General features: G+C 35.4%; 1 protein-coding gene across 2 annotated transcripts; it reads right to left on the bottom strand.

Annotated features, from left to right (window-relative positions):
• Window positions 1-311: 311 nt before the first annotated feature.
• Window positions 312-5,471, bottom strand: LOC104244396 (aminotransferase ALD1, chloroplastic). Of its 2 annotated transcripts, XM_009799801.2 has the most exons (10): window positions 5,319-5,470; window positions 5,154-5,182; window positions 4,991-5,070; window positions 4,197-4,313; window positions 1,828-1,890; window positions 1,616-1,720; window positions 1,470-1,520; window positions 1,082-1,402; window positions 804-1,010; window positions 312-732 (listed from the first exon to the last, which is right to left on the bottom strand). In XM_009799801.2, the coding sequence occupies exons 1-10, from the start codon at window positions 5,369-5,371 to the stop codon at window positions 439-441; spliced, it is 1,320 nt and encodes a 439-aa protein (XP_009798103.1). In that variant the 5' UTR covers window positions 5,372-5,470; the 3' UTR covers window positions 312-438. The 2 variants fall into 2 exon arrangements, with proteins under 2 accessions (XP_009798103.1, XP_009798105.1); XM_009799803.2 differs by lacking the exon at window positions 1,470-1,520 and having other exon boundaries at window positions 5,319-5,471.
• Between the last annotated feature and the right edge of the window lie 7,812 nt (window positions 5,472-13,283).

Below are 13,283 nucleotides of genomic sequence, written 5' to 3'. Positions count from 1 at the left end.
ATTATAATAGAACCTTTTATAAGATGAGTTCTTGTTATGTTTTAATATAATTGAGCCTTTGAATTTCTCTACTTATTCAAGTATATGCTTATTTCAATTAACTGAATGGCCAGTGATTAGCTATGCCTATTTATTATGTGTTGCTTGAGAGAATATATATATATATATATATATATATATATATGTTAGAACAACATCACTCCTTACGTATATCTGCAACGACCGCTTATCCTTTTTTGGACTAAAGTTGGGCGTGACGAATGTGAAGGTTAAGGGAATTGAGCAAACAACAAAGATAGGATTCGACTCTATATTTGAAATCAGTTGGATCTTATTAAGTGAAAAACTTGAGAAATAGAACTTGATTTGTAGCAGTATCTGTTAGAACATCAAGAGTCAAGACAGAAGTTGCAAAACCAACATTGAGTAGTTTTTTTTCTAACAAAGCAAGGTTCTTAGTCTTTTAGATGCCTCCAAGATGCTCTCTCTGCGTCCGAAACCAGAAATTCTTATGTACCCTTCACCACCTGGACCAAATCCAATCCCAGGGACTGTAATTATGTGTGTCTTCTCAAGAATCCAATTGAATACATCCCATGACCTTGAATGTGGGAAATGAACCCAAACATAAGGCGCATTGCTACCTCCATAAACTCGAAATCCCAGTGAAGCAAAAGTGTCAACCAAAATCTTTGCATTCTCCTTGTAGTAGTCTACCTTAGACATAATTTCCTGTAAAAATGGTGACATTACATATTTAAAAATTCTTTTGAGCATAAGTGAAATAGCATCTCTAATTTTACCTTGAAACCCTCCAGGGAGAGACAGGCCAGACCACCAGCCTGAGCTATGTTGGAAGCACCATTAAAGGTAGTACATATAACGCGATTGAAATCGAGTATAACAGGAAAGCCATTTGAGTATAGGAGTTCCTTAGGTACTACAGTCCATCCAAGACGGACACCTGTGAATCCAGCCATCTTGGAGAAGGATGAAATCTCAATGGCAACCTGTAAGATAAAAATAATTTAGATAAATGATTGAACAATGGAGCTAAGTGAATAGGAACAAATTCAATCACCTTTCTGGAACCAGGGATCTCATAGATAGACTTAGGGCTTGAGTCTGAAACATAAGCAGCATAAGCAGAGTCATAGACAATGATTGAACCATTTAGTTGGGCAAACTCTACAAGTTGCTGCAATTGTGCCCTTGATGCTGCATGACCACTAGGATTGTTTGGAGAGCAGAAGAAGATAACATCTGTTCTTTCAGTTTTGGAAAGATCTGGGAAAAAATCATTCTCAGGGCTACACTTCATATACTTTATATTTCCATACTTCCCCGACTCATTCCTTAACTCACCACTCTGCCCCATAATCACACTTGAATCTATATATCCCTGCACAAATTAGTTAATTAGTTCCACAAAAACTCTTTAATTTATTAATGTTTTCGGCTAAACTCACTGGAAATGATGGATCCTGTACAGCAATTGACACATTGGAACCAAGAAGGAGCTGCATAAAAACATTACTACTGTGTCATGAGTAGACATATTAAACAAGTCTTTTTTTTCTTAACCTGTCTGGGGAATATAGGATAGTTTAGGTACCTGAACTCTGGAGAGATCGCACTGTGCACCATCAGATACAAAAACCTCTGTTTCTTCTACTGAAAGATCTTTATAGAATGTTTCTACAATTTCTCTTCTTAGTTCCTATGAAATTAAATGGGAAAATATATTACTTTCTGTGCATAAGTTTTGCTATGCAATATTTTGCATGTTAGGGCAACAAGAAAAAAAAAGAGAGAAAATAATCCCACCTTGTTCCCCTGTTCCAGTCCGTAGCCTGTATAACCTTGATGTGTTGAAAGAGCACGTGCGTACTGCAAATAAAAACGACAAATCATTCATATTGAAAAAAAATTGTACGTTTAAAATTTTGTTGTTGGTCGTGGAATTTCATTGTACATATCTTCTATAGGGTTGATGTATTTGTAGCAGGGCCGACTCTAACGTAGATCCAAGTAATAAGGCTTTTGCCTTAGGCCCCAAATTTGTTGGGCCCCATTTTTTTTTAGATATAATAGATTTATAGGTATTTAAAAAAATGGAAAAGAGTTTAAAATGTCCTTAAACTATTGAAAAAGGTTTTAAAATACCCTTAATCCACTTATTGGGCTAAAAATATCCCTCCATCTACTTTTTGGTTCACTTATACCCTTTAACCGTTAGGTCAATGCTAAATTAAAAATAATTACTATTCTTTTTGTAAAACTAAAAAAAAAAAAAAAATCGTTTTTTTAAACTAATGCACCAATTCCACTAATTTAGTAAAGTCTTCTTAATTTTTTCAGCCTTTACAAAAAACAATTCAGTTTTTACAAAAAAAATATTTTTTTTTTCAGTTTTTTCAGATTTTTAAAGAATTTTTTTTGTAAAAAGTGAAAAAAATATATTCAACAAAATATTTTCGTTTTTGAAAAATATTTTTTTTTCATTTTTTTCGTTTTATTTTCATTTTTCAGTTTCTTTTTAAAGAAAAAATATTTTCGTTTTTTTAAAAAAACTGAAAAAATGAAAAAAAAAAATTCGAAAACGAAAATATTTTATTAAAAACATTTGTTTTCAGTTTTTACAAAAAAATTCTTTAAAAAACTGAAAACAATGAAAAAAATATTTTTTTTTTTGTAAAAACTGAATTATTTTTTGTAAAAACTAAAAAAAAGAAGAAGAAGACTTTACTAAATTAGTGGACTATTGGTGCGATAGTTTAAAAAAACGAAAATATGTAATTTTTTTTTTAAGTTTTACAAAAAGAATAATAATTATTTTTAATTCAGCATTGACCTAATGGTCAAAGGGTATAAGTAAACCAAAAAGGTGGATGAAAGGGTATTTTTAGCCCAATAGGTGGATGAACGGTATTTTTAAACTTTTTTCCAATAGTTTAGGGGTATTTTGAACCTTTTTCCATTAAAAAAATAATATTTAGTACTTTTCGTATAAAAGTAGAGTTTTTCTATAATAGTTGTCTCAAAGAAAAGAAGTTTTCAAGATTATAATTGATAAAATCTTACCTAAGATTAACAATGTCTCAAGATAGATTAAACTTGTTGGCTATATTATCAATTGAAAAGGAATTATTAGAGGAAATCGATTTTAATTTTTTTTTAAGGTCTTACATTAAACTTTGGCTTTAGGCCACACATATGTTTGAGCCGTCCCTAATTTGTACAAGCAACATGGAGTTTTAAATGGCGTATAGTGATGGCTCAACCTACAAACCCTCTTTATTTTCGTTCAACCAAAGCATTATAAGACTTAACAAATAGTTGAGAAATCCTCTAGTGCTAACAGGTTATTTCGATACTAGTGGAAGCCAAGGCTAAACTTTGGAAATTGGAATGGGTATGTTTAAAATAGGGGTGTGCACTGTTTGATTTGGCGATCAAATTAAATAAAAAATGATGCAGATTTTTTCTTTAAATATAATAAAATTTCTGAACTTTGAAATCATAGGCTATTACTATTTGGTCTGATTTGGACCATTCTTCGCCAATATTTAAAACAGCATATCTTCAATAGAAACTGCTTAAATCTTTCAAACTTGTTTTTAATGGCCCTTGTCAGGAATTCACACACCAACCATTTGCAAATTCCAGTATATTCAGAGGAAAATCTTTGGGATATGCAAAAAAATAAAAAAGGAAAGAAAGAAAGTTAAGAGAAAAGGGTTCACACAATTTATTTTATTTTCCGTCAACAACCACCAAATAATAAACAAATTAAACAAATTATTTGTTTGCCTTTTTCTTCTCTAAGGGGATGCAAACCCTATAATCGTATAGTCTTAATGAATAGAATATTCAAATAGCTTCTTTTCGTCACAGATTTACTTGCAAAGCAGATATCTAATACTCTCTCCGTTCCAGTTTATACGAACCTATTTACTTTTTGATCCGTTTAAAAAAAAATAATTCTTTTCTAAATTTGGAAACAATTTAGTTTGAACTTCCGATTCTACCATTAATAAGAAGCTTTTATAACCACACAAATACTTTGGACCCCCTTTTAACTTGTTTATAATCACAAATTCAAATAGTCTTATCATTTCTTAAATTTCGTGCCCAATCAAATAATTATGTTCACGTAAATTGAAATGGAGGAAGTAGTTGATCATCTTACGCACATTAGACATGCTCAAGGCTACAGGCTGGGGTAAGGGCTGTGTAGTGTCGCCGATCCCAAGGCTTATTACTTTAGCATTTGGGTACTTCTCCATATGCTTAACCTCCCTATCTAAGATCTGCTTAAACAAACCATTAGTTAACAAAAGACAATATCCCACCATCAAAAATATCCAAATCACACTAGCCTCTAATTACATTCTTCCACTTAAACCATCAAAAGCTAACATGGATAATGTTAAATTATTTTCGGTACACCAAATTTATTTTAAAATATTTGATACTCCCTCTGATCTCAATTTAGACGACACATTTGGATTATCGAGATTCAATTTGACTAAACTTTGAAGTTAAATTGGATTAGTTTAATCTAATTTTTAAAACTAAAATTTAAATATTCAAAAACTATACGAAAAGTACTATAAGTTGTAATTCTTTCTCATGTCAATATAATTTAAAAAATATTTTAAAAATATTATTAAAACTTCACTCAATTTGACTCTCGATAAGAGAACGAAATTGTCATTATTGAAATGGAAGGAGTACTTTTTTAAAAAAAGAATTAAATTAATATACTTCTTTTTCTAAATCTACTCATGTGCTCAAATTAGTAAAGGGCTATTAAGTATAACGTTTAAGAGAGAAATAAATAGTAGTTATGTTAATAAACTTATGATTAATAATAATGCTATTAAATGTCTTTTTTAAGGCATATACAAAAAAAGGAATTAAAATTTTTGCATTAAAAGGACAAAGATGCACTCATGCACCCAAGAGAGATCTCAAGTTTGCTAACCTCGGGAAACAAATAGTTAGTTTGCAACTTCTCCAAGTTTGGGTTGCGGGCTACTCTTGTCGAATAATAACCTGCACTCGCTGCATGGATTTGTATTTCCACTTCATCAAAAATGTAAAAGAAAATTTATAATAAAGCCATAATTCACTTCAATTTCACGTACCAATTCCCTGATCTCCTTGAACTTTCAAACTGCATATGTGAAAGAAGAACATGATTTAATACACAATGTTACATATATAGAGAGAGAGTAAACAGGAAGCGGGTAGCGACCCGAGGCAGAAGAATATTATAATACGAATTAGTTAAGTGGTCGAAAAAATTTCACCTAGCTCTAGGCTTCAAGAAAAGCGAAGTGGATATGGAAAACATCTTGTACATATTCTCTGTTCTCAATATTCTTGACAATTCTGAGATGTTGAGGTGGTTATGTTATGAAAAGTTAGATGGAGGATGTATTTATACCCTTCGGAATAGAAGAGATGACGAGGGAATGCAGCTACAATTTCTAAGGCACATGTCAATGTGTCAAAAGAAAATGCAAAGCATAATATTAAGTTTAATGATTGTTGTGAGGAAACCCCTAATCATGCATGACCATTTGAGATCAAGTCGTTCACACTACATCCGTCAAATTAAACCACGCTACTGTTTCATTGTTCTAACTTCTTATTTATAATAATGCATGCTATGACTTTCGGCCCATTTTATCTATCATTTAAAATTACTGTGCACATCTTATGAAAGGTATTTTATAGTTTTAATCGTAGGAACATTTGCCTAAACTTTTCTTTATCTCTTCTTAAACAGCTCACTTGATTGCGAAAAATTCACTAATTAGAACGGTAATGATAGATTTTTTTTTAAAAAGGAAAAATTACTTATTGACCTTACTTACTACATGAGCCACATCATTTATCAGGGATAGTGATTAATCAAATACTTGTTGTGACGGTAGTCTATTTTCTTGTGGAAAATTTGGAAAAGTATCGACACAAGTTTCTGTTCAAAGCCACCTAGCTAGAAGTCATGCCTAATGGTATAAGGGGACATACTATTGTTCAATTCGTTAAAAGACATATATTGTATCCTAGATAATGTTGACCTACTCCCTCGGTCACTTTTACTTGGCACCTTTTGACTTTTCACGTTTCTTAAAAATAATAAATGAAGCGTATAATTTACCATAATACTCATATTAATTGATGCATATTTTATTGGATTTGAGAAATTGATTTGAAATGAGTAATAAATACTATAGGTAAAACGGAAAAAAATTTGTTGTCTTCTCTTGATATGCGTAAAGTGCCAAATAGAAGTGAACACTTATTTTTAGTATACATGCAGTAAAATGACTGGAGGGAGTAATAGTCAAGCAGGCATTGGAATTGACGAAATAGTAAGTAGATGTATGTATATATATTAATGAGAAAGGTCAAGAATCAGATGGAGAAATGTGCAAAGACTTGCAATAAAAGAATAATTGAATTTTAAATTTTTGGGTATCATAAAGCGAGTAAAGGCCCATTCTTGAATGGAATGTTTATTTAACCCATGTTTTATGTAGGTAAACTTAACCAATAAGAACATGTAACTCTTTATAAATATGTTTGATATGGTAAGCTAAAAAATAGAGTGAAAGAACATGTTTCAACTAGTTAATTAAATTGCACTGAATGTAAATGTTCGTGAGCTATATGAATATATGTAATCAGAGGCGGATGTAGAGTGTTGACGGCGGGTTCAATTGAGCCCATAACTTTTTACGTGGAGTAAAAATTTATATGTAAAAATTCGTTAAAATTATAAAAATAGTATATATGAACCTATAACTTTACAAATATAATGGGTTCAATATAATGCTAAAACTTTAAAAATTGAACCCATAAAGTATAAATCTTGGATTCGCCTCTGAACGTAATATTATAATAGTGACTGATTTTAACTGGGGGAGAAGACATTTCATCAAGAATTTCTCCTAAATACTTTTAGACCAAGATGTCAGGACCTTCCTGAAGATAATTGCGAATCGTTTAATTTATTCATTCTACCTTGGAAATTTCTAAGAAGTTGAGGGAAGTAGCTCGTTTCCAGATGATGTTTTAGCAATGTATATATCAAAATATAGTATCTGTTTTGTTAGTGTCATTCGCCATAGTTAGTAAAGTTGTTGCCATGTGACCAAGAGGTCACGGGTTCGAACCGTGAAAACAATCTCTTGTAGAAATGTACGGTAAGACTGCGTACAATACGCCCTTATGGTCCAGCTGAGCTTAATACATCGAACTGCCCTTTAGTGTCATTGAACGCATAATAAGTACATCAACGATGGATTTGTTTTCCTACTTGTTGCTGAGTTCCATACGATTCATCAAAATACATGCACCAAACTTCACAATCCTTCGACTTTTCTGTTAAATTTCCACAGATGATCATTTCACTTTCCACAAAACTTCTGAAAGAGACTCGTATCTAAAATTAGACATAATTTCCTACAACCTTCTTTATTAATAAACACATTAAACAAAAGGACGGCCATAAACATTCTTTTTCTAATACATGCACGCAGCTTTTCTTTGATTTAATTTGGATTGCAAACACAATCATCGACTTTCCCGAATTACAAAAAACCTCCATTTTTTCCAAGTTAAGTTCTACGCATCAAAGCTTAAAAAATATATATTGTAAAATTTGTTTGGTTATTTATAAGGTATACATCCATAATAATTATATCAATTGGTAACTAGGTAAAAAGAGTAACTCCATGCTATTAAAGATTAAATTTAAAATATAAAAATCTTTACATTATCAATGATATAATATAAATCCTTTTAAAAATGAAATATAAAAACATCATACCCCTAATACGGTCAATTTAACCAAAAAACGAGAAAGAAGATGAAAGGCCTACTAGAAAAGGAAACATCACAAGCTACAATTTGGTTTGGATTTTGCGCTATTCAATTGAAGACATACAACAGGCGCATCATTTTTCCAAGAAAAACACCAAAGGGTGAGGTAGGATACAGGAATCCGTCAACCCTTAGATGTCTTTGGTCGAATTTTGGGAGTTGTAACGATCTGGTCGGTCGTTTCAAGAGTTATAGCCCCGTTCCTTCATTTTTTGCTTTTTTTTTTTGTGTTCTTCAGCTGTATTTTGACTTACCGGGTTAGTTGATTCGGGTCCGGAATGGTTTTGGAGTAAATTGAGACACTTAGTCTCTTTTGCGAAGGTTTCAGCTGGGAAAGTTGACCGGATGTTAACTTATGTGTAAACGACATCGAATTTGAATTTTGATGATTCTGTTAGCCGCATTAGGTGATTTTGGACTTAAAAGCGCGTCTGGAATGTGATTTGGAGGCCCGTGGTAGAATTAGGCATGAATTGGCAAAAGTTGGAATTTTGGTAATTTTGGCCGGCAGTGGAAATTTCGATATCGGGGTTAGAATGGAATTCCAAAAGTTGGAGTATGTTCGTGGTGTCATTTCTGACTTGTGTGCAAAATTTGGGGTCATTCGGACGTGATTTGATAGGTTTCGACGTTGTTTGTGAAATTTGAAAGTTTAGAAGTTCTTAGGCTTGAATCCGAGGATAATTTGGTGTTTTGATATTGTTTTGAGTGATTCGAAGACTCGACTAAGTTTGAATGATGTTATGGGATGTGTTGGTATGTTGGTTGAAGTCCCGAGGGCCTCGGGTGAGTTTCGGGTGGTTAACGGACTTGGTTTTTGGTTGGCAACATGGCTGAATTGCTGATATCTCGTATCAGCTATTTCTAGTTCCCTTGTACGCGATCGCAGGAGTCCATTCGCGATCGCGTAGGCTTATTTGGGGGCAGAGGTAAGTATGTTCTATGCGATCGCAGAGTTAGGATCGCGAGCGTGTTGGTGTGCGAAGCTGTGCATCGCGAACGCGTGGCTGATATCGCGTTCACGTAGAAGGATTTGGAGCGGTAGTGAGGCGAAGGAATTTGCTATATGCGATCGCGTACAGTTGGGCGTGTTCGCGTAGTTTTGAGAGGTTGTGATCCGCGATCGCGTGTGTATTTCCACGATCACGTGTGTATTTTCGCGATCGTGTAAGGTTAAAATGTGGGGCAGCCTATTTGTGCTTCGCGATCGCGAGTCTATTTCCACGATCACGATGAAGGACATATGGGCAGTATATAAAAGGTTCAAAAACGAGGGTTCCATGATTTTTCACAATTCTAACATTTTTTAGCTCGGTTTTGTAGATTTTTGAGAGGATTTTGAAGGTAAATCTTGAGGTAAGTTCCTAGTGATCATTTCTATTCAATAATTATGCTTCCTTACTGATTTTTCCACTTAGTTGGTGTGTTTTTAAGGTGTAATTTGGGGGTTTGAGGCTTGGGAATTAAAGAGATAATTTTGGGGATTTGAATGGCCATTTGATGTCGGATTTTGATGAATTTGGTATGGGTAGACTCATGAGTGAATGAGCTTTCTAGTTTTGTGACTTTTGTCGGATTCCGAGACATGGGTCGGGGTCCGGGTTTGAGTGGATTTCGGGATTTGTGTCCAATTAACTAATTTTTCTTGTAGAATTTATTCCTTGGCCTATATTGATTGCATTATATTGCTTTTGGCTAGATTCAGGACGTTTGGAAGCCGGTTCGAGAGGCAAAGGCATTGCAGAATAGGATTTTGGCTTGATTGAGGTAAGTAACGCTTCCAAACTTGGTTCTGAGGGTTTGAAACCTCGAATTATATGTTACATGATTAGTATTGAGGTGACGCACATGCCAAGTGACGGGCGTGCGGGCGTGCACCGTGAGAATCGGGACATGGTTCATTCCATGGCACCGTTTAATGACTCTTTCTTGCTGATATCCGTGTTTCTATCACGTGATTAAGTAAATGAGCTGTAAATCATGCTAGATATCATGTTAGGGCTTACGTCGATACTGTTGGGACCCCTAATGGTTGTTTTTTTACTGTCATCTCACTAGTCTTATTGATATTCTATACTCAGTCTTATTCATGCATTTCATATCATGTCTCAGTCTCAGTTGTTATTTATTGGCACATCATATCATTATTCCGGGCTAGTTTTCATGGCATTGTGAGCCCGTGTATGAGACTGGAGAGTGATGACTGAGTGAGGTCGAGAGAGGGATTATGAGTGAAAGTTATGGGATCGGGCTGCACGACGCAGCGGTTATGTTGATGATTATGATAGCGCTTAGGCTGTAGGAGCGCCTCCGGAGTCTGTACACCCCCAGTGAGCGCAGATGATATTATTGAGGGATGGATTTTCCTGAACATGGATTTGTCCGAAGTATTGATATCTGGAGATAGATTTCTCCACAAGGTTGGATTAACCTTTTCCTCGGTACCGAGTGACTTATAGTCATCATTGAGTATGTTCCGGGATGGATTTTCCTGGGCCGGATGGCCATACATGGTACCGAGTGGTTGAGTATGTATGTATATTCCTGGATATGGATTTCTCCTCCGGGTTGGATTATCCTTTATCATCGGAACTGGTTGACTTGTAGTCAGTGTTGTATATGTTACGGAATGGATTTCCCTGGGTCGGATGGCCATATGCAGTACTGAGTGGTTAAGTACTTGCGAGTGGGAACACACGACACATTTCATACATTCTGTACATTGGCATGTAGAATTTAGCTGAGCTTTATATCTGACATTGTACAGATCTGTATTTATTTTACTGTTTGAGCTGTATACTTGAATTGATAACATGCCTACTTTTCCTGCACAAATTATTTTTGTTACATGTTAAGGTTAAGTTCGTCACTACCTCTCAGTCCATAATTTAGACTTGTTACTTACATGTCATGACCCCAAATACCCGGCCGCCTATCACATTACTAGGCAAGCCAACCCAAACCGTTAACCACAAGAAGTTCCTTTTATAAAACCATTTTCTAACACAGGTTTAGATACCAAATTTTCATAATAAGTGTTTAAAACACAATTACATACGCGGAATGACAAATAAGCATGAAACTACACAACCCCATAATCTAGCGTTACGAGTTTAGAGCCTCTAATATACAAGCCTGGCTATCTAATACATAACAAGTCTAAAATGCGGGAAAACAAGTATAAGAGGAAGAAAGCAGAGCTGCGGACGCCATGCAGCTACCTTGCAATCTCCGGCAAACTCTACAATGCTGAGGACCCTCACTCTGCTGCTCAGGCACTTGGATCTGCACACAAGGTACAGGGAGTAATGTGAGTACGCCAACTCAGTAAGTAACTTAAGTAAATAAGGTTTGAAAGCAGTGACGAGCAGTTAAAAATCATATAATTTGAGAAAACAACAGGATAACAAGTCAACTTCATAGTTTAAAACTAGTTTTTGTCGTAAAATCATCAAATTTCAGTTAAAACACTTGGAATCATATACTTAGCAATTTTTCCAACAGAGGCTTATTTTAAAAGAAGGGTGAAATCAGTAAAAATATCATAGCTGGGCCCCTTGGGAAAGGTATCACTCAGAATATGGCCCCTTGGGCAGCCTCTCAGTCACACGTGACTCAACTCTCATCACTCAGGCTCATTAATATCTCATATTAATAGAAATCATAGTAACCGCTGCGGCGTGCAGCCCGATCCGTAATTTATAGTCGACTACGCTCACTAGGGATGTATAGACTCCAGAGGGGCTCCTACAGCCCAAGCATCATATCGCTGCGGCGCACAGCCCGATCCAATATATATATATATATATATATATATATATATATATATATATATATATATATATATGCTGCGGTTTGCAGCCCGATCCCTTATATATACATATAATATCCTCACTATCAAGTTCTCAACCTCTCTCAGTCATTAACCTCACAGCCTCTCGGGCACAACAATAGAAATTAGGGAACTCAGCCCAAACAGTCCTCACAATTAAAAGTGGAATGATAAAACCAACTTTAAACATTTAAAAAGGTAAAACATGACTGAGGATATGCTTTCAACAAGTAAAGTGAGGAAAACTGTAAAAATGCCCCTAAGGGCCTCAACAGGTCGGCAGAAGGCCCCAAACATGGCATATAACCCATAGTATAGTATAAATAGCTAAAGTACAGAATATCATAAGGTTCCAAATCAAATACGCGGCTTAATAGTCGCTACGGGACAGACCAAGTCACAATCCCTACCGGTGCACGTCCACATGCTCGTCACCTAGCATGTGCATCACCGCATTTATCAAAACAAGTCAAATACCGGTGTTTGTACCCTCAGTTCCAGATTTATAATGGTTACTTACCTCAAACCGGTAAAAATACTACTCTGCGATGCCTTTTCCCCTCGAATCGGCCTCCTATCGCGTCGAATCTATCCAAAATCAGAATCACGACGTCAAAATATGCTAAGGGAACGAAGCCCAAGCGAAAACAATCAAATAATACCAAGAATCCCGAAATTACCAAAACCCGACCCCCGAGCCCACGTCTCAAAACTCGATAAAAATCACATCAACGGTATCCTTATCCTCCCACGAGTCTATACATATCAAGAACACTGTAATCGGAGTCCAAATGACCCCTTAAATCCCCATTTAAAGGTCTCGTAATATCAAGCCCTAATTCCCAATTTTTCTTCCTTAATCTCCACTAAAATCATGATTAAACAATGGAAAAATGATCTTAAACGCAAGTAATTAAGCTTAGGGAACTTACCCAACTGATATCCTTTGATTCCTCTTGAAATCATATGCCTTAGCCTCTTTCCCGTCTTCAAAAATGGAGTATTTTGCAAAACTTCGCGAAGAAAGCAATATATACCTTCTGGCCAGGTATTTTTGCATTTACGGTTATATTTCTTCTTCTGCGGTACCGCATTTGTGGTCTGAACCACCGCATCTGCGGTCCTCACTTAAACTCCCCTTTCTGCATCTGCGATCAACTTTTCGCATCTGCGCCATCGCAGATGCGGTATTCCAACCGCTTCTGCGGTTCCTGACAACCTCTCCAAATTCCATTTCTGTGTCCAACCTTCCTCTTATGTGGTGCCTCACCTTCGGTCCCCAATCCGCAGGTGCGAAAATACCAGAAGCAGCAACTTCAGTAGCTGTAACAAAGTCCAAACTTCTCCGTTAACCATCCGAAATCACCCCGAGGCCCTCGTGACCTCAACCAAAAGCACAAACATATCCTAATACCTTATTCAAACTTGTAGCAATCATCAAAACATCTCGAACAACATCGAATCAACCTAAACACATCGGATTCAAGCCAAATTTTCTAAAATCTTCCGAATTTCGCTTTTGATCAAAAACCCAACCAAACCACATCCG

This window comes from Nicotiana sylvestris, chromosome 12 (assembly GCF_000393655.2).
Source record: "Nicotiana sylvestris chromosome 12, ASM39365v2, whole genome shotgun sequence".
NCBI classification, from domain to species: domain Eukaryota; kingdom Viridiplantae; phylum Streptophyta; class Magnoliopsida; order Solanales; family Solanaceae; genus Nicotiana; species Nicotiana sylvestris.
The sequence above is the reverse complement of the archived record's forward strand: the minus strand, read 5'-3'. Positions and strand labels throughout refer to the sequence as shown.

What these genes read in the sequence shown, in the direction of transcription:
- LOC104244396 (XM_009799801.2), bottom strand. Translation starts at nt 5,371, where the DNA reads ATGTACAAGATGTTTTCCATATCCACTTCGCTTTTCTTGAAGCCTAGA. An exon ending in TCAAGGAGATCAGGGAATTG is followed by an intron (nt 5,071 to 5,153) that starts GTACGTGAAATT and finishes AAATCCATGCAG; the next exon opens with CGAGTGCAGGTTATTATTCG. An exon ending in TCTCCCTGGAGGGTTTCAAG is followed by an intron (nt 733 to 803) that starts GTAAAATTAGAG and finishes CCATTTTTACAG; the next exon opens with GAAATTATGTCTAAGGTAGA.